Source organism: Heteronotia binoei, chromosome 2 (assembly GCF_032191835.1).
Source record: "Heteronotia binoei isolate CCM8104 ecotype False Entrance Well chromosome 2, APGP_CSIRO_Hbin_v1, whole genome shotgun sequence".
Lineage (NCBI taxonomy): Eukaryota > Metazoa > Chordata > Lepidosauria > Squamata > Gekkonidae > Heteronotia > Heteronotia binoei.
Genome location: NC_083224.1, coordinates 61745123 through 61768770, shown reverse-complemented (window position 1 = coordinate 61768770; position 23648 = coordinate 61745123). Strand labels below are relative to the sequence as shown.

The window sequence follows — 23648 nt, the reverse complement described above, 5'->3', positions numbered from 1 at the left end:
CACGAGCAGATTGGATAAGCATATGGAGCAGAGGTCCATCAGTGACTATTAGCCACAGCTTATTGTTGGAACTCTCTGTCTGGGGCAGTGATGCTCTGTATTCTTGTGCTTGGGGGGGCACAGTGGAAGGGCTTCTAGCCCCACTGGTGGACCTCTTGATGGCACTTGGGTTTTTTGGCCACTGTGTGACACCGAGTGTTGGACTGGATAGGCCATTGGCCTGATCCAACATGGCTTCTCTTATGTTCTTATCCCAACCATGTCCAGTCCAAGCCTTTAATAACAAGTATAGATCACAAAGGACACCCAGCAAGGGCTTAACAAATACAAGCACACACATGAATTGTCATTACTCAAGTCTGAATCTTTTTTATTGTGCCAGGGTAAAGTGTATCACTCTTGCATGTCTACACGGAGTATGTGGTATTTCTAGAGACCAACTTATAGTTCCTCAGTAAAGAACAGATACACCTTCCCCTTTCCACCTTGATGAAAACCTCTCAGGTGAGCCCAGTGATCTGAACAGTAAACTTAACATACAACTTCATAAAACACAGACAAACTGCTTAGCAGTCTGGTTGCAAAACATACCATTAACAAGCAGGCATATTCCTCAGTTTCTAGTAAAGCCATAGTAGGTTCTGGAGAGCACGCCTGTGAATGTGTGGCTTGACAGACATTTATGAATGTCTTTACATGAGAAACCTAGAGTGGTTATCTAAGTGCCTGCTACCCTTACATTGTCTACAGTCACTTTGACAGAGAACAGTTGCCACAGGAATCAAATTCATTACTTTAAGGTTTGGTTGTAAATTATAAACACACATGTATGTATCTATATATATTTTTTAAAAAATCTCACACTTGTTCCCCAGTTTACTTTTGTTGAGATAACAACAAAGGTAATTTTGTTGAATCACATGTTGTTGCGGCTGGAAAGACTGCAGTTGGGGCTGGTCAATAACAGGTACACAATTCATAGTGCAATTGCCTTGTTTAGTTCTCCCAAAATAGATTTGGCCCCACAAATGTTATTTAAAAGATTTTTTTTTGCATTATGTATAAAAAAACAAAACAGTTTCCTGATAGATTCTCCTGTGGCCTGGCTCACTAAAACAAGCCTAAGTCATTCCACTCTCAGAGGCTCCAATCTCTCAAGCCCCAGAGTTAGAAGACATGCCTCCACTTGACACATACAGATGTCTGACCTCGGTATCAGAACTCTGACCTTTAAAGTCACAAGAAACCCCATAGTACTTAGGCACATAGGCGCTAGAATTCTGGTAACAGTGTACCAGGCCATGGCTTTGATTCCAGGTTCCCACAAAGGAGAAACATCAGCAAGTCAATCTGAGCTGCCATTGCTTTCTTGTGAGTTGTTTGCTGGTGGTCCTTGTGGATGCCATTCTAGTAGGTCCAAAGAATGAGAAGGCAGGTCTAGGGGGAAAGGCCTTGATACTGGCACAGATCAATGAGAAATTCTCCAACACCGATAAAATAAATACACTGGGCTATACCAAAGAGAGGTGCAATAACCAGTGCTCTGCAGCCAGCTCCCTTGAAGAAGGCTAAGGGACCCTCATTCATCCAAATCTTCCTGAGAACAGAGAACAAAAAATAGCACATTTGAGTACACGACTCTAAAACACCTTAATTTAAAAATTATTTCAACTTGGCTGTGTTAACATCTCGTGTATTCACCCAGAAGCTTCTATACATGCCCCTCCTGAGAATCTGAACACTTGACTTCTTCCCTAAATCATAATTCATCTCAACTTTATTAAATTATAATTCATACAGGCCTTAAACATAAGGGATAGAAACATACAAAAAAAACTACCAGCAAGCTTAGGAGCAATTTAAATGCTATGGAAGCTGTTAAAAATCATTAATTCTTGACCATGTTCCATACTGTTATGGAGTTACTCCCACTCATACTTAGGCACATGGAAACCAAAAGTCTTTTTTTACTATTATTATAAAGTAACGCATTAACCACTAAACCACGAGGCTGTGTGAACAATTATCAGTCTCTCCAATTGTCATTCAGTGCAGGTACCCTTCTTCTGACTATAAAGTGTTCTGTAATTTGTTTATTCCAGGTCTTGGTGAAAACCTTGTATCTTAGCCAATACTCAATATCGTCATCTAAATTTTGTGTCAGATCACTTCAGCTATTCTTGAATAGGTGAAATAAACTAGAATCACAATTATACACAAAATACTAGCACATGTAAATAATAAAAAATGCAGATCCCTTCTTCTACCCAGCCTACACTGAAAGATAAAATTTAATTTCTAAAACTCTTACCAAGCATTTTCAAAAAAAGATATAATAATCTAATTGCAACCCAGATGTGAGAGATTCAGGGGTTTGAGGTTGTGGCTATTTTATACCAACACAATTGCATGACCCTCGCAAGACATTCTTAAACCAACTATTTTCTCTAAAGGAATGATATTAGAAAATTGTTGCAGACTTTGTTCCATTTGTTTTGGGGTTTATTTGGGACATAAAGTCATGGATTCGTAATTTATATTTCTCAAGGCTGGAACAGTGAAAAAAATGCATGTTTGCAGAGTTACACAAGAACCTAAAAGAAAACTCTCTGGCCTACTGCACCAAGACATCCTAAACAATGATTTAAAGTTCACTGGTGTATTATAAATAAATAAATAGACAGTGGTTTAAAGTCAAAATCCAAAACAATACAGTTACTATGATATTTGAAAGCTGTTTTGAATATGGTCTGACCTAGTAACGCGGAGACTCTTCAAGGCAGCTGTTGGGAAGTGCATTCTCTATAAGTGGCTTAATCACATGGAAACTCTCTTTCAGACATTACAACTGTGTGCTTAGCGCTTAGCACTGGTCAGTTTTTTGCACCTTTAAACATTCACAATTACTTCCATTTGACTGCACAGATACTCTGGCCAAATTTGTAGGATTGTAAACAGGCTTGGAGAAAAATGTCCTGTGTCTTTAATAAAGACAATGGGATGTCATTTACAAGCCATTATTATTTACCTTCATGGCATCAAAAGCTTCAATTGTCTATTTCTACTCATTAAGCCTCTATCAAAGAAGCAAGACATTCTTTTCCAGGTCAGGAGGCAACTGTACTTTGGCCTGTCTGAGAATCAGCTAAAAAGGTACAGCATGGGCAAGTCTTCTTGAACATTTAACCCATTCCTTATATTCTTGCAGAACAGTCTAGTCCACAGGCCTTTATATGTTTTCCATTTCTTACCTTGCACAATCTCTGATTCCATTATAGCTCTCCTCATTTCTTCCCTTACCCATTGACTGAAGACGGGTTTTTATTACTGAAAAACAAAGTATTAATTGGCAGGTTAGAGGACTAATGCAGGCAAGAATGAGAATGTGCCTCTGTAGCATTTTGCCTTTCCCTTTGTTTTAAAATTTATCCTGGATGCAGCAACCTTCCCTGCCCAAAAAATCCAAAACAGATGAAGCCTAGCTTTCAAAAATAAATAAGAAATATAATTTTCTCAGTAATTTCCTATGCCTATCAGACTGATTGGCACCCAACAATAAATCACAAAAGCAGGGAAGAGATAGTCAAAATTTCTCTTACCATCACAAGGATTGACTGATACAGCTGCCACTGAGCCAGCCATGCAACCAGCCAGAAAAGAACGAAAGAAAGGGGCCCTTTCCTCCAAGGAATCCTGTTTTGCTTTGTTCAGATGGGCAAACAGTGGAAAGTAGATGATGGAAAATGGAACATCCCTAGAAAAGAAGAGTAATTCATTTACATAAAACCATACAGAGAACAGATGTGGGAATGAGAAAAGCAAGAATGCACCTTTCTAACCTCAGCAAGGTGGCTCCAAGACCTTTGTAGAGTCCTTTAATGCCCTGTGCATGCAGAAGCTCGACTGCTATCTGTGTTGCAGATATTCTCCTTGGAAGGACAGCAGGTCCCACGTTGTAAGCTCTGGTCAGAACAGGGCTCACAGCTACAAGCTTGCATCCAGGAGCTGAACAGTGAACTCTGCTCACAAGCTGCTGCGATGCTGAAACAAAAGTAGATAATATATATTAAGTTCATTGGTCTCCTTAAGATTCTTATTTAGATCTCTCTCACTATCAAGATAAATTGATCAAGGACCTCATTTTCACTTTGTCCCACAGGCCTCCTCACTGAAACTGCCTTTGGCTGAGGCAGCAGAGGTCAAACAACTTCAACCGACCCTGCCTCAAGCCTTAAGCCTACTTGATTCATGCACTTGGCAGAACATCTCTGCCTTACAGGCCCTGCAAAACTGTAAAAGATCCCGCAGGGCCCTGCTGTCATCTGGCAGAGCATTCCACCAAGTCTGGGCCAGGACTGAAAAAGTCCTTGCCTTCATTGAGGACAGCCAGACCTCTTTTGGGTCAGGGGTCACCAGCAGAGTTGAAGAGTAAAAGTGAGCGTCTCAGGTATGTACACTTGCTAAGGTTTATGAATGATCTGTAACAGAAGAACTCAACCTAGATGAAAAGTTAGAACTGATTCTTAGAGATGCACTGGACATATTGAGAAAAGAAGCATGTGCAGTTACCTATTCTCCCTGCGTCTTGCAGCTGGATTTTCAGCATCTCCATAGGAGTTGTGATGATAACTTGGCAGGTTCCAGCACCACAGCCTGCCATCATCTCCTTAGCTAAAGACAGGGTCATTCTGTAACCAGGAAAATAGAACAGTTAAGGCAGAGCAAACTCAGTTGCTGATCAAAATTCATGCAGGATTGCCATGCTCTCTCACTTCACCAAATATATTATTAATAAGCTAGCTATATGGGAGAGACACTATATAATCTCTAAGGCCTCTAGAATCTTATAGTCTCTATAAGGCCAGGCCCTCAAAAGCCTTTTTCATGCTTTCATGCTTTTTCAGGGCTTTTTTTTTTGTAGCAGGAACTCCTTTGCATATTACAGTAGGCCTTGTACTAAGAGCATTGTAAGCTCCAGGAGGATTGGCTACATCAGGGGTAAGTGCAAAGGAGTTCCTGCCACAAAAAAAGCCCTGGATCTATTGCTAATATTGACATAAAAGAAGTATCATGAATTGTCATCATCTACTCCCCAGTTCTCCTGCAAACCCTATACACTTCATTAGAGGTTCAAGCATTAGTTTGGGCTAAATCACCCTCTCTTTCACCACTGAGTCTTCCCCACCTCTCTTCCAGCATACTGGTGCCACTGCTTTCATTTAACCATTCACTTGATTGATTTCATTTTAAAAACATGGCTGCTTCTCAATAATATTTTTCTGTTTCCTACCTTACTTTCATAAAGTCTGCCACAGTGCGCAAAACATGCAATTCTTTCCTGCAAGGTGATGTGATTATAAAACTCTGAACTATTGCATTAACTACTGATTGCATTCACAGAAGAAAGTCTTCAAACACAAAAATGAACATAGAATGTAAATGAGAGAGTTGTAACATCTCAGATAACATACCCATCCTTGGCCAAGAGATGCCTAAAATAATCATTAGCTGCCAGTTTGATTGCCTTCTCGGGTGTTACAAGGGTCAAATTTACAGCGGCACCTAAAAATAAGAACACTTATGCTTAATTGCAACCAAGTGGTGTTCTTTGTTTTAAAAATGTAATAAAGTAATAAATCAAATTCTGTTGCAGTCCAATATGAGTTTCTCAGATTCCAGTTTGTAGAAGATAGATTCAGTCATAACTGATTGCTGTTTCATGAAATTTACTGTGACAGACATACATGCTACAGTTTTCAGCAATGCAGGCAGTCCAATACACTTACTATGAAGAAAACAGCCACAGGACTGCAGCTTTATTTATTTTTAAAAGCATTTTTAAATTTATGACATTGTTAAAACTGCAGTTTTAGAAGCTGTAGTGTTCCACAGTTGCCAAAAGTCCAAAGACTGTGCCTGAATAATCCGGGGATAGCAGGACTGATCACATTGGTCTTTCCCATGGAACCAGCACTCTCAGTGGGTTTATGATTTTATGGGGAAAGACCTATGCAAACCATCTCACTTGGCTGGATCATTTAGGGTATTTCTAAAGGCTGTCTCATTCCCTAGCAAGTTATGTGGAGGATTGCTGCCCGTCTCTATTTCCTTTCCCTCGTCAGTCTCCTCCTGGTAAGTATCTTGTTGCAAATTAGAAAGGGATGACTGCCAGTATTAGAACTGGAAGCTCATTCTGCTCTTCTGGAGTACAGCACTGAGCCACTACTAAAATGTTAGCAAATATGAAAAATGAAACCATATCTCACTCTGCATGTTTTTGTTCTAAATGTCTAAGCTTTGAACTCTTTAATCCAAATGCTTAAAAATGAGGGGAAATCTATTAAAAATTGTGATCACCTTTTAACATTCCAGGAAAAAATGAATATAACAAAAGTGGTTTCCTGCATTAATTAAAACCAGCTATAAACACATGGAAAAGGCTCACCTCTGTACATTCCAAAATACCCTTCTGAATGCAGTGTTTTAATTAGACAATCCAACCTGAAGAAGATATAATGAACAAAACAGTCAGACAACCTCTGCTTCCAAGACATGGCTTGTAAATTGCTGGACAGACTCTTTCAAATGTTCTAGTTATTGTTGTAATATCTACTTCTCTTTGATTACTTGCAAAAAGAGATGATTCTCTATTCTGTTCTTATTTGCCACAAAGAATGCAGAGACATCTGCAGCAGCATCACAGCTTTGACACAAAAATATTTTCCATGTTTTACCCTTGTACTTGTGACCACTTTCCCATAACTGGTCATTTTTTAAAATGCTTTTTAAAAAATGGTAGGAGGTATAACTCTATACTGTTAAGACATTATCTGCAGAAGGAAATTGCACCAAATGTAGGTGGAGTACCCTTCCATCCACACAGATCCTACACCTGCTTTAAATATAACCAAGTTTGGGAAGAAATAAAACAAAGTTGGGAAAAACCCAGAAGATGGATGACTAAACTGACAATGTTAGGCAGAAGCCCCCCTCACCCCGATCTGTTGTGGTTTAGAAGAGAATGCAAAGCAAAGCCTCTGTGTGTGGAAGCCAGTCTTCCCAATAATTAGATCTTTTAAAAAATTAGCTTTATCAACAAGAGTTAAATAAAACATAAGCTTATTATAGCAGGATCCAGGAAGTTAGCCATGTTGGTATGAAGCAGCAGAACAAAGTTTGAGTTCAGTGGCACTTTTAAGACCCACAAAGCTTTATGCAAAGTATAAGCTTTTGTGTGCACACACACTTCTTCAGATACAATGAAATGGAAATTACCAGTCCATACATATGGGTAGATGGTGAGCAGTAAATTAACATAGAGCATAATAGAGATTTTTAACAAATTCAAGGATCAAAGAGGAATAACAAGCTTAATTTATATGGTCATCATTTGTTTGGGTTTAACTCCAGGGGGGGGGGGGGGACACAGTGAAGGAAATAAATATGTCAAAAATGGAGATCAATGGGCAGAAGTATCCTTAATTGTGGAATGCTGAGAGTAATTAACTGAGACCCTGCCATTATGCTCCATCTGTCTCCTCTCAAGCATGGAGGCGACCTTACAGCATCTTCTTCTTTGAATTGAGGAGATTGGTTGCATAGAGTTATCTTCCCTGTCCCCAGACTACAATTCCAGATTACATTACATTTTACTATTTGTTACGTTACATTACAATCTACTATTCTGATCTATTTTTTTCAAATAAGAAATAAAATAAAATAGAGAGGATGTATAGCCTTTCTGAGAGACTGGTGAGAATACATATAAATTAAGCTTGTTATTCCTCTTTGGTCCTTGAATTTGTTAAACAACTTCATTATGCTGTATGCTAATTTACTGCTCATCCTCTACCTATATATATAGACTGGTAATTTCCATTGCATTGATTCTGAAAAAGTGTGTATGCACACAAAAGCTTATACCTTGGATAAAATTTTGTTGGTCTTAAAGATAACACATGACAATATGAAATCATTTTGTGAGTCAGGACATTTAAAAACTGATTTCAAAACAAACTGCTTCCCTCAAATTTATATGTAATAGGTTAATTTAACCAGCTAACACTCCATACTTTATACTATCAATCCATTATTGATAGTGGATTTGTTTTATATGTATCTGCAAACAGTGAAAAAGGACTATTCCAATACATAGGTAACTAACATACAATAAGCACAGAATGCTCCACAACTATAGAAAGTTTTCTCTTAAATGAAATCATAAGTTGGAAAGAAGCCAAACTCAAATGCAAAGGTGCTTTGGGAATATACTTTCTATTTCAGAAGATGTATTAAAGAAACAAATTTATGGGATCATATCAATCAAGTTATCAAAAGATAATTTACATGCTTTTGTAGATTTGCTGCCCGGTTCTCTGATTCTGTAGCCTGGTTTTAATCAGGTCAATTGGAAATACACAAGTAACTCCAATGATTCCAGCAGTCCCTCCATTAATGAGCTTCGCAGGCAAACTGAACAAGAGAAAATACAACTCAGTTGAATGCAAATAGATTAAGAATAAAGTTTTTCTGAGCTAAGCAAAAGCTGTATTATCCCAATGTTACAGTGAAATGCCTCAAATTCCCATTTCTTTAATTATTAGCTCCTTGCTGCTTTCTGCACACACACACATCCAAATGTTTAAGACCAGATGTATCCCCATGTCATACATGCTAAAAACACAAATGCACAATATTTACAAACATGTATTTTACATACAATTGGCTGCAACTACATACAGTGTGATGCCATATTAATATTCTTAGATCTTACATTTTCTCTGCAATAATGTGCTCTCTTCTCTTATTCTCCCCTCCCCCATGAAATCATTAGCCGTTAGCTTCTTTCACTGCATTCCTGCCTAGGCACACATTTCATCTAAAAAGGTGGGCCTAGCCACTCTATCAAATGTTTAAACCAAATGTGATTATTCAAGAGTACTACAAAAATTACCTGAAATGTAGTAGTGTTCTGCACTCCTGTCTTACATATTTCTAAGATCAAATCCTTGAATCTATTATGAATCTCCCCAGATCTTTCCCTACTAGTTACTTCTCTACATATGGTTTATACCAGAACAACTGTTATGCATCCACTTTTTAACACACTTGTTCTGCTCATTCTTTAAGTCTGTCATAGGTAGATGTTCATGCTGATGCTTGATGATCTTTTTTTTAAAAATCTGGAAAAGACACATACCTGATCTGCTTCTCTGCCATTTTCTTTGGGACCAGTGTTTCAAGCTCTTTTTTGGTCAGTAAGTAACACCAGCTGCCAAAGGCAAGGTTGGTTCCTTCTAAGAGACAATTCTGTCTAATCTCTGTGGAGTGAATTGAAGCTTTAAAATCCATCTGTTCTATAAATAGTCCAAAGTTCTTTCATTGGCTGTTCAAGAATACAGGCATTTCAAACAGCTCACACCATCTCAAATTCAGTATGACAAATCAGAATATGCTCTCATGACTGCTGTTACCAAGTGTCATCATCTATTATTAATACCTGGACCGCTAATTTGTGCCATAATGAAAATGCAACAGATATGTAGGAATGTTAGTGAAGTTGTAGGTTGAGATGACACTATTTGATGGGGAGGGGGAAAGGTGAATATCTGATACAATTTTAAAGTATGATTTTCTATCAGCACAAATGATGACTTGGGCCATGTAGACAGAGAGTGACGATAACGACCTAGCCCAAGATTTTTCCTCCATTTTTCTCTCCCTTTCTGACTCATTTATCAATTTTCTTCTCTTCTGAAGATCAGTGGCTGTCCTGCCCTATCATAGGACAAACTTTTGCTGCTAGTTCAGCCCAGGAACCTGAGGGGAGGGAAGAGATCTCCCTTTAACTTAAACTACTGAAACTTAACCTAACTTAAACTCAGGCTTTTGAAAGTTCATAAATAACAAAATATTTTATTCAACATAGAAGGGAAAGGTCACGTGAAATCAGGAGTAAAATTTCTGAAATAAATCAATATAGGCACAGACTACATTTCATATGTTTCAAGCAACTGAGAATTTCTTAAGATTTTCACAGTGACTTAGAACTTTAAAATGAGAGGCTTTTGTTTCAATGTTTCCCAAACACTCCAGTACACTTTCTCGAGTGTCTTTGGTTCTTTTGGTTTACAGACGGGATGGATACTCTGCCTAGTATCCAAATTCCTTCACTAAACACACCAGTACTCTTCTTGAATTTTTACTGACTCGCTCAAGATTTAAAAGGCAGTTTCTAAATACATCAGACCAGGAATCACCCCACTCCTCAGAGCTATCTCCCTTTTCCAACTGATTAGGGAAATTCTTCTATCACTATAAAATCTATCCCCTTTTCTGGCCTGAATGGGAGTCTTCACCTATCTACCCACTCCTCCTGCCAGTCATCCCAGCCATCTATGTTAAACTGCTCTCATCAGAACTAAAAACAAAACATGTCTGCACTATTCCCATCTCTGTCAGGTCTAGACTAAACTTGTCAGTACTAGACTCTTCTCAGTCAGGGCTGAATTTGGACTCAGTCAGCACACAACTCTTCTCTGTCAGGGCTAGACTCAGATTGAATTCTCCTCAGTATTCAGTTCTGGATACCCTGCTCAACTGATGTTAACCAATCATATCTCTTGAAGCAGCCTGTCACTCAAGGTTCTCTGGCTCTGTGAGGAATTAAGCCTTGACAGTCTTTTACATGTTTACACAGCATTTATGATCTTTTAAAGGGCTGTCTGTCAAAGTGACAAATCCAGGTAAGTACATTTCTTAAGTCTGTTTTAGCAAACAGAAACAGAGATTCTGTGATATCTTAAAGCAGTGATTCTCAAACTTTCTGAAGTGGAAGACATTACCAAACTTAGCCTTTTGGGACCAACCAGCAAAGTGACTCCACACTACCTTTCTACTCCCTAACATAAAAATGTAGGAATCTTACACTAGCTAAGAAGAGTAAGAAGATTAGGTTTTTATACCCTGCTTTTTTCTACCTTAAGGAGTCTCAAAGCAGCTTACAGTTGCCTTCCTTTCCTCCCCCCACAACAGGCACCGTGTGAGATAGGGGGTACTGAGAGAGTTCTGAGAGAACTGTGAGTGGCCTAAGGTCACCCAGCAGGCTTCATGTGGAGGAGTGGGGAATCAAACTTGGTTCTCCAAATTAGAGTCTGCTATTCTTTAACCACTACACTATGCTGTCTAACATTTAATCAATTTATATTCTATTTTTCATGTTTAATATTTATAAGTACATAGCATTACAGAGATAAAAGGTATATTTCATGGCCATTTCTACACTTCATGCAGATGAAACCCAAATTTGCCCTCAAACCTCTTAGAACCTTCCCTCCCAGTTCACTAGCTCCTACTGCGGCCTTGCAACACAGTTTGGGGGCCCTGACCCACAGTTTGAGGATTTAATCCATTTATTGTGCCACAGGTTTTCCTGGTGACAATAAATAGTCTTCAAAAGAAGTCATGTGCCACTTTAGTTTACAGTGAATACATAACATGTACTTTTGTGTAAAATATATTTAGGTTGCATTGCATGACTTCTCACCTTCCTTGTACCAAACGGGCAGGTGGATGGTTACATTAACCTGTCAGACTGCCACCTCTAAGGGGGAAAGAACATTCACATAAATACTTATTTAATCCTATTAACTGATACTGAGCCATGATTTCTTATGTTCTGGTCACAATTTCTATACTTTCCCTATTGGAAAATATGTCACACTGTGGACAGGATTGCTTCTTCCCAAGACTGCTGAAGTGTCATCAGCCTACACAAGGAACAGCAACATTAATATGATGAAATGTGTTTGAGCAATGTCAATGTCACATGTGGACTGTCAGTTAAATCACTGGGAATTCCCTGTGCCAGTGATGAGCTAAACACCTGTTGCAGTCCATTCAGTAAAAGCCACCCTTGGGAATAAAGTTTCCAGTACTAATATCAGAGAAGTGTGCTTTGCACAAACAATGGTCTATTATTAGCTTGCACTGATAGGCAGGTAATGGCCTATATAACCCACAAGGAAATTCCAGCTGCAGTATGAAAGGCTCTCACATTTCCAAAAGGCGCCTTAATTCTGCACAATTGCTAAGCAGTAGAATTACACTGCCACGATTTATTGTTCAGTGAGATTACCAAAGGCAAGAATAAATCACCATTATAATTCTTGCCTGTGGAAAATTAGGGATCTTTATTTATTTTGATTAAATTCTTTACAGAAAAATAACAATATGCACTTCAGAAAAATGAAACCCTAGGTATTGGAAGCAAAAGGAATGTCCAAAATTAGAGGAAGTGGTAGATAAGGTCCTTCAAGCCGCCGCAATGGATATTTTATCAAATATGTTAAGAGGGATATCAAAACCCGAAACAACCAAGAAATGGGATAAATTTTATAAATGGTTAAAAAAAGAATGATATATATAAGCAAGCTAAATGTATGGCTGTTTGTTGTGTTGTAAAGAAGGAAGAATGCTTTCTCAGAGGATTGTGGCTTTTTCCTCTTTTTGTTTTATACTACATTTAACTCCCAACATAGGAGAATTGAAAGTTTGAGATTTTATAGTACTGTTAATTCAGTTATATTATCCTTGTTTTGTGAAGTTATTTAATTTAGAAAATGTTTAATTTGTATATCTGTTTACATCACTGGGTTATGAAATAAAATAAAATATATATATAAAAAGAAAAAAGAAAAAGAAAAATGAAACCCTAATACATTTACCCCAAATGAATTAAAAAGACACAGCCAAGGCACATAAATATTCCACTTTTATGGGGAAAAAACACTAATACATTTACCCCAAATTCTCAGTTGTCCTCTTTCTCATTATTATATATAAAATACTTATAATAAAAAAACTAAAAGTCACTTAACCACTTTCCCTTGCTTTTGATGTTTTTCTTCAACATGGGATACAAACTATTCATTTACACTTGCGCAGTGGATGGCCCAACTCAGGAGTAAAAAGTACAGAAAGGAGTCTGTGTTCACATTTACTGAGGGAACGGTAACATTAGAGAATTTACAACAGAATATAGCATCTGCAACCACAAACAGGAGACTGTACCCAGAGGGCACCAAACTTTGTTGGGTTAGCAAATGCGCTGCAAATGTAGTATGGAAGTAACTGGGCTTAAAAGTTATTTTCTTCATTAGCACCAGGGCCGTAGCCAGGATTTCATGTTTGATGGGGCCCACAGCAGGATTTGCAGGGTTTTTTTGGGGGGGCGGGGGGTTGGTGGCAGGGGGCTACCCGGTTTGGTGGCTCTGGGCTCTCAGTACTGTAAGCTGCCTTGAGTTCCACAAGCTAGCCCTCCCTTCACTGGACAGTCACTGCAGCTCTGCTCCCCCCACCAATTTCTTATATGCCCCTCTCTCAGAGAGACAGAGACCTCTTGACTCCCTGCCCCCCCTTTGCTCTGCAGACTGTATTAGGAAAAGGGAGAAAAAAAAGCAAAAAGACCAGCAGCAATGCTACTACTTGTTCAAAGTGGCAGTGAGCGAAGGGGACAGATTGGGGGTCCTCCAATGGAAGGACCATTGGAAGCGGAGTTTGAAAGAATGGGCCTGCCTTCCCCCTTTGGGCCCCCTAAAGCTACAGGGCTGATTAGCACCCCTATATGGGAAACAAGTAGAAGTATTGGTCAAATAACTGCTTATCATGAAAGAGAGAAAAGATGCAGCAGTCTCCGTTATGCTTTGAATCCATCAGTTGCCAGATCAGAAAGGAATAATATTAGCAGCATACTTACAAGCTGCGCTTCTTTGAAATGTTATGCATAAGAAGTGTATGCCAAGACTTTGTTCTGGATCACCATAATCGCTCTTCTAAAATGTAAATATTATGAACAGTTCAATTATACATGAAATTTCAGTCTTCCCACTGGGAAGTACAGGGACTCAGAGCAGTGAAGAATCAGTTGGGAGCTTCCAGCCAAGGTTTTTTTCTCTGCAGTGTTCTGTCAGTTGACTTCTTGCAATAACAGTAACATAAAAGGCTTTAGACCAGGGGTTCCCAAACTTGCTTAACATAAGAGCCACATAGAATAAATGTCAGCTGTTCGAGAGCTACAAGACATGATTGTCAGAGTTTGAGAGCTGCAAGGAAGGAAAGGAAGGAAAAATAGATGGGGAGGAAGAGGTGAGAAGAAACTTTAACTGCATTCTCCAAGCTGCCAGTTGGGTTGGCAAAGTGATTTAAAGAGACAAATGCCTTTTCCAGCCGGCTGATAGAGTGGTGGGGGCTTAAAGAACCACATAATATCTGTGAAAGAGCCACATGTGATTCCTGAGCCACAGTTTGGCCACCCCTGCTTTAGACAGAACTGCATGCAAATGCCACTACTGCCAGCTGCTACTAGCAGCTGGAGCCTGATGCAGTCCATCCTGTTGCAGGCTCTTTTGGTTTTAGTCAGAAGGTGAGGGAAAGAGAATGAAGCCTCTCCACCCTTCCATCATCCTTCCTAACCCAAATGTCACTTTCTTCTCAAATTCCATTAGTGATCACCTTGCAGAAGGAAAGGGAGGCTCTACTGGACCTAACATTTTATAACAGCACAAGCTTTTGTAGACTAGAGGCCACTTCTTCAGATGTTCTAGTACTCTGGTGATTGACTGGACTCCAGTGGCCAGCTGAGCTAAAATTCAATATGTGCAGCTCCCCCAGCCTAGAACTGCAGGGCTTGGAAGAGCTTCTCCAGCTAGGGTTGCCAGTTTCAGGGTGGAAAACTGTAGGCGATTTGGGAGTACAGCCTGGGAGGACGGGTTATGGGAAGGGACCTCAGTGGGATATAATGCCATATATTCTACACACCAAAGCAACTATTTTCTCCATGTGATCTGATCTAATTCTGGGAGATCTCCAGGCTCCACTTGGAGATTGGTAACCCTATCTCCAATAGAACCTTTGCTCATCACACAACCACCTTCAGGGAGGGGGAATACCCTCTTGCCCACCCCTGAGCGCCAGACACTTCGGGTCCACGAACTGCCAAAAACTAGAAATGGGAGCGGCAGGCAGCCAAATGACGAGCAGCGGCGCTTCGCTTCAATTCTGCGCCCTTCCTTAACCTCCCCACTTCCCCGTCACTCACCCAACTCCTGTCAAAGCAGCGCCTCTATTAACATTCAGCATTGCAATCATCATTCCGCGGCCAGATGAGTCTTTCCCGCCAGTACGCGAAGCGCACCGTGATTGGTCACAACAGGTGAGCCGGCCCAATGACAGAAGGGGCTTGATTCTCCTCCTCCACCACCTTCCCCGCCCCCCACAGAAGTGCACAACGGAAACTGTTAAAATGCTTGCAGGGGAAAAATGCATGAAGTGCCTTATTGGGTCAACCAAATTAGTACAAAACACTCTGCAAGCTTCCCCACTCATCAGACTGTTCGTCAGGCCGGGTTTATAGAATCTCTAGGCGCGGTCTAAAGGTTTGAACTTTCTGGCTTAAAATACGTGCAGCACAGGAATGCCTTTGTGTTGAATTTTAAACTCCTCGCCTTTGTTTGTCGTTCCCCACTAAGCACTTTCTACCTTGTCCACTTCCCCTTAGTGTTCGCTGGCCTCTCTGCATCTTTTTTCTGCTTCCTCACCTACATTTTCTTTCTCTGCTCTAATTTCGGTTCCTTCTTACTGAGCCTGGAAGCAACACATAAGGCTGCAGCTGACCAGCCAGCCGGATGCTGCTAAAAGGCATTTCTTGAAACCGTGATGGCACCTGAGTTTTGGCCTGATCCAACATGCCTTCTCTTATGTTCTTAACACTCTCCGTGTAAAAGGGCCAGCGGGTACCGTGACTAGGAGGCTGTAATGTGCATATTTGTGCCGGTATACTCTGACTCCCATTGCCTCAAGTTCCATTGCAAGTAGAATAAAGAAGGAACTGCAGAAAGGGTTAGTGCAACTAGCAGAATTGTTCGAAAGGGAGGGAAAGAAAAAATTAAATTGTAAAATGTATTTTATGAAATCTCATTACTGCAAGAGTCTGCCAGGGCTTGATTTTCATTTAATTCTTCAGCCTAAAACTCGTTTTTAGTCACAGATTCCATCCTTAGAACACGTGAATCCCCATTACAATTTAGGGTTTTTGGTGTACAGGCCAATGTTCCCTCTAAGCTGCAGAGTCTTGTGAGCAAAAATTCTACTTTGTGAGCTACTGGCAGTAAAGTTGTGAGCTACTGCATAAATTAGTGTGCTCTGGGGTCATCCTTCCTGAGCTAAGACAAAAATGTCTGAGCTGGAGACTAGAAATCTGTGAACCAGCTCATGCTGAGCTTTGAGGGAACACTGGTACAGGCATATGCTGCAACTCCTCCCCACCTCTCTGAGGAAATGGTTAGCACTTCCAGGGAGGACTGAGCCACGCTTCCTCTTACTTGACCTATTTTAGCAGAACTCTGGAGCGAGAGCAAGAGCTTGTAGTAATCTGAAACTCGGTTTGTAAGGCAGGCATTTACACTCTAGGTTATGCTGCTTATCTCAGCACAAGGTCTAGATGTCTCTGAACAGCCCTGCCTAGTTTCAGCGTTATTGGATACTACAAGAACAAAGCAGGAACCCAACTTTCACATAATATTCTGTTCTTCATATCGTTACTGCATTCCTCTTCTTTCCTTTCACTCCAGCTTGTGTGTGTGTGTTTACAACTGTGTAAATGGCAGAACTTCCAGTGGTATGTTTTCAATCACTATTGAAATAAATCTATTTCAGGAAAAGCTCTAGAGGGAATGAGGAAGAGGACATGAATTCAAACGTCTTTCCAATGAAATATTTAATTTACACTTTCTTCTGTTCTAGAAATGTCACTGGTAGATGCCTGCCTATATTTTTCTTTTAACTAACTCAGATTTTTTGGCATTAGGAGTAGGATGTTTACTCCCGCTGCTGATGTATTCTTATCAGATGCCATCTTCTGCATAAACCCTTCTGGACAATGGGATTAAATCATGCATAATTACGCCTTTATTTTGTACTTTCATTCATACCATAACGAGTGTTAGGATCAACTTAGAGTCAAACCACACCTTATTCAGAAAAATATAAAGCCTAAAACTAAAGATGATGGTGGTGAGCTAACTCTTCCACTCCATTGTACAAACAAGTCTGCATAAGCACAGATGCTACAATTTTTTTTAAAAGCCAACCAAGGTCTTACCAAGACTAGGTAGTAGGATCTTAGAAGCCATTCTTGGGTTGCTAGCCAATCCAAAGTGAAACTTTCATGTACTTAAAACCTCTCAAATATACCCAAATCTGTGCAGTAAGATTTGTATAATGTGCTTTACAGTTCTTAAATCATCCTAGTAGGTTCCATGGTAACACTTTTACTATGTATCCACATTGTGAGGTTTTGCCAAGTAACACTCAGATAAATTTCAGCTATGAAAGCATAGGTGAAGCTTTATTGATATGTTACTGGTTCAGACCTTCCCCTTGTGGGGCTTTGCCAGAAGTGAAAGCAAAAATCAGACAGCATTAACTCAGGAAAGCACAGGCTTCCCCTCCCCCCAATCTTCTAACACGTAACTGTGCAAATGAAACAGTTCAAAAGGAGCCCATCTCCTTATCTTCATGTAAAATGAAGGCTATTCCCAGCTTCCGACTCCAGATGGTGGAGAGGAAGAGAGGGGAGCCCCTGCATTCTCAGGAGCCACCAACATCACTGTGAAAGACAAAATAACCAATAATAAATATCATATGAAGGCCTATATTACCCAAGCGCTATTAATTTTTATTCATTACTTGCTTTTGTGACAATTTCTTATAAAGCACTACAAATATTGACTTCTGAGATATTCTTCATTTGGTTTCAAGGCTGAAGAGCAGGTGTGGATCTTTTGCACAGAACAACAGTTGGCAGGTTTCATTGTGCTGGTTTTACTTTAAAGTTAAGGAATGGGCATGGGCTAATTAATTGAAGTTTAATCTTGACAAGATGGAGGAACTACTGGTGAGTGGAATATCTGACCAGGGATTTAAGGTGCCACTAATTCTGGGTGGGGTTGTACTCCCCTTGAAAGAATAGGTACATAGTCTGAGGTGCTCTTGGACCCTGGCCTACTGCCAGATAAGTGCTTTTACCAGCTTGTACTAGTTTGTCTGCTGTAGCCATACCTGGGCAGAAAAGTTCTGGCCACCACAATAAATCTAGGATTATATTACTTCAATGTACTCTGTGTTGGGCTGCCCTTGAAATGTGCTCGGAAATTTCAGTTGGCACAGAAAGCTGCCACCAGGATATTGATTGGAGCGGATTGTGGGGACTGTATCATTGCAGTCTTGGTCAATTTACACTGGCTCCCAATCTTTTTCGAGGCACAACTGATCTTTTAAGCCCTATATGGTTTGGGACCAAAGTAGCTGCAGGACTGTCTACTCCCTTATGAACATACCCAACCACTGTAGTCATTTTCCAAGGCCCTGCTGTTGGTGCCCTCTCTTTAGGAGATTAGGCAGGTGACAACCCAGGAAAGGGCCTTCTTGGTCATTGCACCAAAACTTGGAACTGTCCCTTGGGGAGACTTATCTGTACTCTTCTGTTGCCATTTTTCCACCACTAGGTAAATATTTTTTGTTTGGTTTGATGTTACCTCTTTTCTACCCAATGTTTTGTTGTTTTGCTTTTGTATGTGTATTTTAGCTCTGGTTTTAATTATGTGTTTTTGTTGGTTTTAATGATTTTTTAAATGTGATTTTATTATGTATGTTTTTTCATTTATTAGCCACCTTGGTGGTTGTTACAAGGGCAGAAATGCAGAGCATAAATTTAGTAAAATAAAAAATACAATTTAAAATACAGCATTTATTCATCAGCAATTGAAAGCAAGCAAACCTTGATTCTGATTAAAAGGACTTTGATTAATAGGATGATAACAGGGGTTAAATTTTCCCTTATTGATTCTGCTACTGTTGCTCCCTCCCCCATCCAAGCATCCTTTTTTTAGTTTAAAAGCTGCTAGAAGTTGGTCTTTTATGTCAGACATTATATGTGCAGGATGAATGTGTGGCTTATTAACATAGAGCTGCCTCTGCAGATATGATGGGGGAAAGGAGATAGTATAACAGGGCCAGCATGGGACATCCATGATTTCTTTCCAGGACGATACTTTTTCAGTACGTCTAAAGAACAGAGTAGATGAGGAAAGAGATGAGCAGGTGCTGGGAACAAAGCCAAATGGGCTGGACTGACATAGTGAGCCTCTGCTGAATGGAGCAACAGCTTCAGAAACCTGAAAGTTATTAATCAGACTCCACAGATCACGGCACAGATATGTGTGATTTTGGAATCACGTTATGTAAATATCAAACACTGCACTGAGTTTTTTTATCCAAGCCTTTTAGCGCCACCTTTTAAAATTATAACAGGGCATACATTATTGATATAATATGTACAATTTCCAAGATAAAATTTCTGGTATGAGTAATGCTGACATGGTTTGCACATGGTTGGGTAAAACTGTAACTGCTTAATAGGGTTGCCAATCCCCAATTGGGGGCAGGGAATCCCTCAGTTTGGAAGCCGTCTGGTATTTCTTGAGTTGGACCTGACAACCCTAGCTGTAGGTAGATGCTTTCCATTAAGTTCGCAGTACTGCACTGTGCATTCACAAAATGGAGGCTTTGAATAAAACTAGGGAAGGATTAAATGCTATCAGATGAATAAGTAAGCCCATGAAGGTGGACTGAACTATTGAAACTCAGTTCCAGTGAGTGCTGCAATGGTTATTCAATAGGACACAGGTACAATGCCCAAAGGCTTTCTACCCATGGCCACAGGAATTTCAATCAGTCTTCTTTATCTTTTCCTAGTTATTCCAGTATCCCTTCCATTGTATGTGCCATCTAGAATATACTGCTTAACTGAAATAGAGCCCTACAAACAACAAGAGGCAACCAGTTTGGCGTCACAAATAAATAGTTCTTGATATGAATTTTAGGAAATCTTGCCAAATGTTTACTTAGAAAATGGGTAGGCCGCAAAGCAAAACTACAGAGTCATTTAAGACTGCTGAATAAAGATAAAAGTAGCAAAACCTCTCACCAGACTGAGTGCCAAAACATCGTGAGGAAGAACCACTGTTCTTATTTTGGATTTGCAGAACAATGTGAAAAAAACAGCAAAATGGAGTGAAAGGAGCAATATGCATAGGATCAAAATGTATTGCATGCATGTCTCTGTGGCCCCTAACACATTACCAGCACATACTACAGCACTCCTCAAATGTACTATCAGCAGAAGTGATTCCCAGTCACTCTGTTGCCCTACCTACATAGTGGTTAGGATATATCTTGGAAATGTAATGTGCAGTACGGTCCTAGAAAAAAACACATCCCACAACTTTTTTGTTCAGGTTATTTTTTTTTTATTAGACTTCTGCATCAACTTCAGTAGAGAAAGGGTGATAAAAAAATGCACACAGAGAGCAGACTAAACTAGAACATATCTTGGTATCAGAACAATTGCTAACAACATTTACAGTAGGGAAAACCATTAGACAATAAACGTGCTTGCTTTCTTAGGACCCAAGATAACTCCTTAGTGCACTCATGCAGTCTGATATCAGATACAATGGGAAGAAAGAAGGACTGAGAGTATGTGTGTAGTGGAGTAGAGGAACATTTTCATTTACATTTGAAAGAAAAATGAAGTTGCATGAAAAATTCTAAAATGTAGACTTTGCAAAATGGAAATAAGTTTTTCCACATTCATTTGAACAGAGACAGAACACATTTTTTCATATAAAATAACTGTGTTATGTTTCTAGTAGGATATCTGCAAAGGAGGCACCAACCATTATAGAATGGCTATTTCGTTGTACTGTTTCCATCAGGTCTTGCCTTCTCCCTGTAGGTTGCCAGGAATTGTCAGCAGATATTGTGACACACCACTCACTGAAGGCAGCGGAAGTTCTAAAAATCCACATAAATAATCATTCCCGAGGATAACAAAGATGCCTGTGATTACATTAGGCAGGACAGAGCATCTATTAGATGCATAATGTACTCATGGATCCAAAAAGGGCAAAAGTTAGTAGAAGCTTCCCCTCTAGGTAAGGCCTTATTTAATGCATTACAAAGAATGTCCAACTTGCATATTTGCATCCACAACAGTGCCGTACCATATGCCAAATTTTCATAGTGCTGATCAAGACCACTTAGGCTGTGCTTGGTAGCCTGGGGAATACTTGCACTGCATGGATATCCTGAAGATGCTTAGGAGAATTTGGCCATGAGAAGAGGCTGTGTCTCAGTGGTAAAGCATCTGCTTTGCATGCAGAAGGTCCCAGGTTAAATTCCTGGCATCTCCTTTAAATGGATGGGGTAGGTGATGTGAAAGACCTTTATCTGAGACCCTGGCAAGATGCTGCCAGTCAGAGTAGACAATACCGACCTTGGTAGATCAATAGTGTTACTCAGTAGTCCTATACACATTACTATGAACATGTGTACAACTCACAGATTCTTTTTCTTTGTATGCATGTGTTTTTATTACTTTACATTCAGTGTGTGCACAGTTGCATGTGTGATTTAAACCCCATATTAATCCAGGTACTGGCCTCCAATTTTATTTTGAAACTGAATGCACATTGGTTATTTCTTACATACATATATAAGCATGTGCATGTAGAATATCTGTGTTTACCACTGTGTGTGTATAAGGCAGCTTCATGAGTTCACAATCACCTCCGTCATTTCTTCAGCCTTCTATGTCATGCTCCTCCTTTCCTACAGTGGCTATGTCTCACATTAGTCCCTTCTAGGAAGGACATTGCACTGTCTAGAAGAATTTGCAAATGAAGGGAGGGGGTCAGGTTTCAGCCAAAGAAATGGCTGCACAATGAAGGTGCGTATTCCCTGCAGGAGCCCAAGGCACTTGCGTACCCTAATGGTGACTACTGATATGCACAGCTTTCACTAATTTTCAGGACAATTTCTGGTTTTATAAAATCAAGAGAGAAATGTATGGCTAGCATTCATGTCTATTTGGACAAGCAGTGAACCATTCTTACTGAAGACTGGGTAGGCCATTTGAGCATGCCAATTTGCACTGAACAAGGTTTGAAGCCAATGGAAATTTGTATCCTAAAACAGGCTGCATGACAATGTGCTCACTTATTGCATACTCTTCGTAAAATGCAATAGAAAAGTGCAAGGTTTAAGAAAGAGCTAAATTACCTGCCAGCAGTTGCTGGTATTAGGATAACATATCTTTAAATTTATGCAGAGTAGAAGGACTCCCCACATGTGGCTTTACAAATAATTGTTGACATGAAGGGGAAGAAAGGCTACAGATGATGAGTGTTTAAAGGCACTGATACAGATTTTAAATATCTGTTGCTTTTCAGAAAATATGCATTTGATGCCATTACACTGCCTGTAATTCAAATATATCTTTTTATTGTTTCTGGAAGGCAGATGAGCCGGAACGAGAACAACAGAACATGCAGGGTAAATGAAAATTAAATAGAAAGTAACAATGGAGTAATATAGCTCTAGTCCGATTTTTAAAGTCTGATTTTTAAAAAAATCTTACTTTTGCATAACTGGCACTCAGCTCTGTCTCCAAAAAGGCACTTATAGAAATAAATAAGCAACCACGCAATAAGCAGTGGCATTTAAGGATTCTCAAGGCTTGCCAACTTTGATGGTGTCAATAATGAAAAAGGCAGAAGCCAACATGTTGTGATACTGTGATGCCAAACAACAACGACCAAGAACTTGAAATAATGGGACATGTATGTTATGTGCATATTCTTGCTGCTCCAGTTTCACTTATGATGGGTGTGTGTATGGCCCAATCTCTCTTTGAGGATATCAAAACCCCACCCTTGGGATGCAACACACAGCTTAGTTATCAGCACTCTTCAGCAGTGGGGGTGAAGTCTGCACAGGACAGTCCTGCTTATCTGAAGTGTCAACAATTAATATATGGTGCGCTTGAAGCCATTTTTTGACCCTGTTTCTGTGGCTTTGCTAGGGTATTTACATTTTCTAATTAGCAGGGAATACACTCATCCTTCTAGTGAGAAATATATCTGTCAGAACAGAGTGGACTTTTCCTTTTAACTATGTGCAGGCAACAGATCACTTTTCTCAACTATTTCTCCAAGCAAGGATGAGTAAATAACAGAAAAGAGACTTTGGGATGCATGTAAGGACTTAAGTGCTCATCCAAATGGTGCTTCCTGCTCTTGTATCTGTCTTGTAGCATAAAACTGGGAGCATGGGAACCTTTCCAGGAGAAACAGCCAAGCTGGTGTACCAAAATAGCAGGAAAGCACCCTGAAAAGCTGGATTATGGGGTCTGCAAACATTGAAATAACATTCCCAGTGCATAAAACTGGAGTTTACATGTAATGGCCAAAGGAAGACCAGGTTGGAAAATGGAGGAAATTGGATCAGAAGAGTTTGGTGGTGACAAGATTGAGTAATTGGGGGAAAAGTCCAGATGTTCCAGATTTTGTTTTTATCTGGCACTTTTCATATTAAAATAACCTCGACTTCATTTGAGAACTGCTGGACATCTTGCTGGTGGACATTGTCCACCTCGAAGGAAATTCTAAATTTCCCTGGAAACATCTGCCATGTGGCGGGAGCCAGGATGAACAACTGCATACTCTGTGCCAAATCATCTTCTGTGTGCG

At 39.8% G+C, this 23648-nt stretch overlaps 1 protein-coding gene across 2 annotated transcripts; it reads right to left on the bottom strand.

Annotated features, from left to right (window-relative positions):
* Window positions 1-343: 343 nt before the first annotated feature.
* Window positions 344-15178, bottom strand: LOC132566286 (mitochondrial glutamate carrier 1-like). 2 transcript variants are annotated; one of them, XM_060231168.1, is made up of 10 exons: window positions 15098-15178; window positions 9200-9320; window positions 8347-8472; window positions 6446-6501; window positions 5472-5562; window positions 4570-4688; window positions 3840-4041; window positions 3600-3754; window positions 3252-3327; window positions 344-1597 (listed from the first exon to the last, which is right to left on the bottom strand). In XM_060231168.1, the coding sequence occupies exons 2-10, from the start codon at window positions 9217-9219 to the stop codon at window positions 1438-1440; spliced, it is 1005 nt and encodes a 334-aa protein (XP_060087151.1). In that variant the 5' UTR covers window positions 9220-9320; window positions 15098-15178; the 3' UTR covers window positions 344-1437. The 2 variants fall into 2 exon arrangements, with proteins under 2 accessions (XP_060087151.1, XP_060087150.1); XM_060231167.1 differs by lacking the exon at window positions 15098-15178 and having other exon boundaries at window positions 9200-9535.
* Between the last annotated feature and the right edge of the window lie 8470 nt (window positions 15179-23648).

Bases quoted from the DNA above. Each gene is read 5' to 3' on its own strand.
- LOC132566286 (XM_060231167.1), bottom strand. From the start codon at position 9,351: ATGGATTTTAAAGCTTCAATTCACTCCACAGAGATTAGACAGAATTGT. The intron at 3,755-3,839 runs GTTAGAAAGGTG...CTTCTTTTCTAG, and splicing joins CTTGGAGCCACCTTGCTGAG to GGATGTTCCATTTTCCATCA. The intron at 1,598-3,251 runs GTAAGAAATGGA...CTCTGTTCTCAG, and splicing joins GGAATCAGAGATTGTGCAAG to GAAGATTTGGATGAATGAGG.